At 41.6% G+C, this 2,500-nt stretch overlaps 1 protein-coding gene across 3 annotated transcripts in view; it reads left to right on the top strand.

Moving 5' to 3' along the window:
- Positions 1-717, top strand: part of LOC126577134 (B-cell receptor-associated protein 31) — a 1,691-nt gene extending 974 nt beyond the window's left edge. For all 3 annotated transcript variants that reach the window (XM_050238560.1, XM_050238559.1, XM_050238561.1), the window contains 2 exons: positions 1-19; positions 90-717. The exon at positions 1-19 is cut by the window's left edge. In XM_050238560.1, the coding sequence (XP_050094517.1) occupies positions 1-19; positions 90-269 (199 nt within the window). In that variant the 3' untranslated portion in view covers positions 270-717. The remainder of the gene's footprint in view (positions 20-89) is intronic.
- The last annotated feature ends 1,783 nt before the right edge of the window (positions 718-2,500 follow it).

Raw genomic sequence — 2,500 nt, 5'->3', positions numbered from 1 at the left:
TGCTGGGGATGATGTACAAGTAAGTTACCCGTGTCGCAGTGCTGGAGAGTAGGCCGTTTAGCTGACATTTTAATTTTCCCAACCTGCAGGTCGACGAGCTCAAGAAGAAGATTGCCGATCTGGAGCAAGAACTGACTAAGGAACGGAAAGATAAGGAAGCGATGAAATCACAATCGGAGAGCCTCAACCGGGAGTACGATCGGCTGACGGAGGAGTACAGCAAGCTGCAGAGAAAAATTACTATTTCCAGTTCGGATAAGAGCGATTAATTAGTGTCCATCTCGAAGTCGAACTTGTAAAAGTCCTGTTTTGTTCGATATTCTTATCGTTTTTTTTTTCATTCTGTACGTAAATTCATTTTCATTTGACTTTTGGATCTTCATGGCTTTGTTTTTCTCTATTTTCCCTTTTTTTCAATCTAATGTTCTGAAGATACCCTTCTTTCACCTGGGCATGTGGGTCCATGGATTGATTATTCAACTTTCATGTTAGGCATTAACCGTAATTGCATTAAATACACAGAAGAAATATGACAGAGAAAAACGTTGGGTGATACTTTTGGGATATTAATACACCGGGAAAACTACAGCCAGTGGGGTGCGCAAGGTGTGAGTTACATATTTTCGACGACAACTATCAGCGAACCTTGATGGAACACAAGCTTTTTCACGGTGTACCTTTTCGGTGTTCTAATAAATGTATACTGACATCACAAGATATCCTAGTGGTTTTGTTCCACTACATAAACGAAAGAAATTTAAAAAAAAACCTGCCGCGCATCAAACATTCCCGGCAAAGCATGGGTGCCGCGAAAGCAGCATGAAATGCAGAAGGTTTGTAAAGCTGATAAACTCTTATCCGCCTGCTTGGCGAATCGATAAGACATCGCGTTTGCTTTTGTGAGAATCCTCTGGCGTCTTCGTTTGCTATGGCTTTCTATCAACATTTCTTATCGTAAGTGTAGCTTGATAAGACATGTTGAACTCTGCTGCGATTATGTACCAGACGCACAGTCAGTGCGGCTTCATTAAGTATCCGCGTGTAAACCGATTTTCATCATCGAGTTCGTCATCCATGCTGCTAATTCTCCTTTCGTTATCCTTGTAGCGCTGACCAATAATCATTAATTAACAAACCATGCTGCCTTATCGGGTGGTGGTTATTTTGCTCTATGCGTTCTTTGAGTGTTTCTTTCGTTTATTTTCTCATTTCTGTTACTGTGTATAACATTTCTGGTTTTTGAATTCATAAATACATCATTTAAGGAATTAATGCTGTGCGCAAAAGATTATAACCGGTGCTTTTCACTAAGCTAGAACAACAACGTAACGCGAACAATAGTAACATTTCTTCTGGGATTTCATAAAATGCATATTTTCAAAGGACCTCTTAACATTATTATTATTGATTACATCAATTACGAAACACAAATATAATATCGCGAACATCGATTGAAAAAAATTTGCCCACGGTTCCGTAGCTTACTCCGGCAGTATGATTCGGCGCAGATTAGGAAACTTTTCCAAGAGACCATCGTAAATTGTTTCATCTACAGTGCAATTAATGAATCGAATCGTGCGTAGATTCATCATTGGTGCACCCAATTTAACAAAACTAGATGCATGAAAGGAACCACCATCGAACTCCAGTATCTCCAACGATTTTAGAAGTGGCAAAGTCTCCATGAAACCAGTCGCTTCAAAATCACCAGACTGAATACCAATACAACGGCAAGTTAGCATCGTAAGTTGCGTGTTTCGGGAAATTTTTGATAACACGTGTTCATAAGGTGCACGACCAATAGTCACGCCAAGCTGCGTTGTAGACTTAGGGAGGCCAACAAAATCGATTGCAAGCTCTCCCAAGGATAGTTTTTCCAGTTTGGTCAGTGGCGATAAGTCAAAATTGAATGCCTCATCATATATGGTGCAGCTGAGTTCAAAGGATAGGCTGCGAAGATTCTTGAGATTGAAGAGTTCTTCTAAAATGTCCATGCGGTGAATGTTAAGCTCACTAACGAAGTGCAATTCCTTCAACGATGTGCACGTCGAGCAGATTTTGAGGAACAGTGGATTGCTAACTTCTATCTCCCATATCAATACCTCGAGTAGTGTCAAGCTACGAAAGATGGATTCGACAGCGGTTAGTGTCGCTTCGGTTTGGTCAACCATATCGTGCACGCTAATGGCAAGCCGCGTTATGTTTGCCAATGCCAGTGGGTTGGGCGGATTATAGAGAGCGGATAATGCCCCATCGAAATCACGCAGTTTTGGCATATCTGGCTTGAACTTAAATGTCGATTCGATGCGCAGATGTCTTACGGAATTGCTTCGCAGGGTTCGGCTTTTTACATTCCGCAACGACAGTTGCGTTTGGCTGTTTTTGGCTATCGGCATTAGCATGCTGAAGGGATGGTCATAAAAGTCTACTATTGTTAGCGAATCCAGATTCGGGATCGACGGTATTGTCTCGGCTAGTTCCCGGAACATACGGCTCAGGA

The sequence above is a fragment of the Anopheles aquasalis genome, chromosome 3, assembly GCF_943734665.1.
Source record: "Anopheles aquasalis chromosome 3, idAnoAquaMG_Q_19, whole genome shotgun sequence".
NCBI classification, from domain to species: Eukaryota; Metazoa; Arthropoda; class Insecta; order Diptera; family Culicidae; genus Anopheles; species Anopheles aquasalis.
The sequence above is the reverse complement of the archived record's forward strand: the minus strand, read 5'-3'. Positions and strand labels throughout refer to the sequence as shown.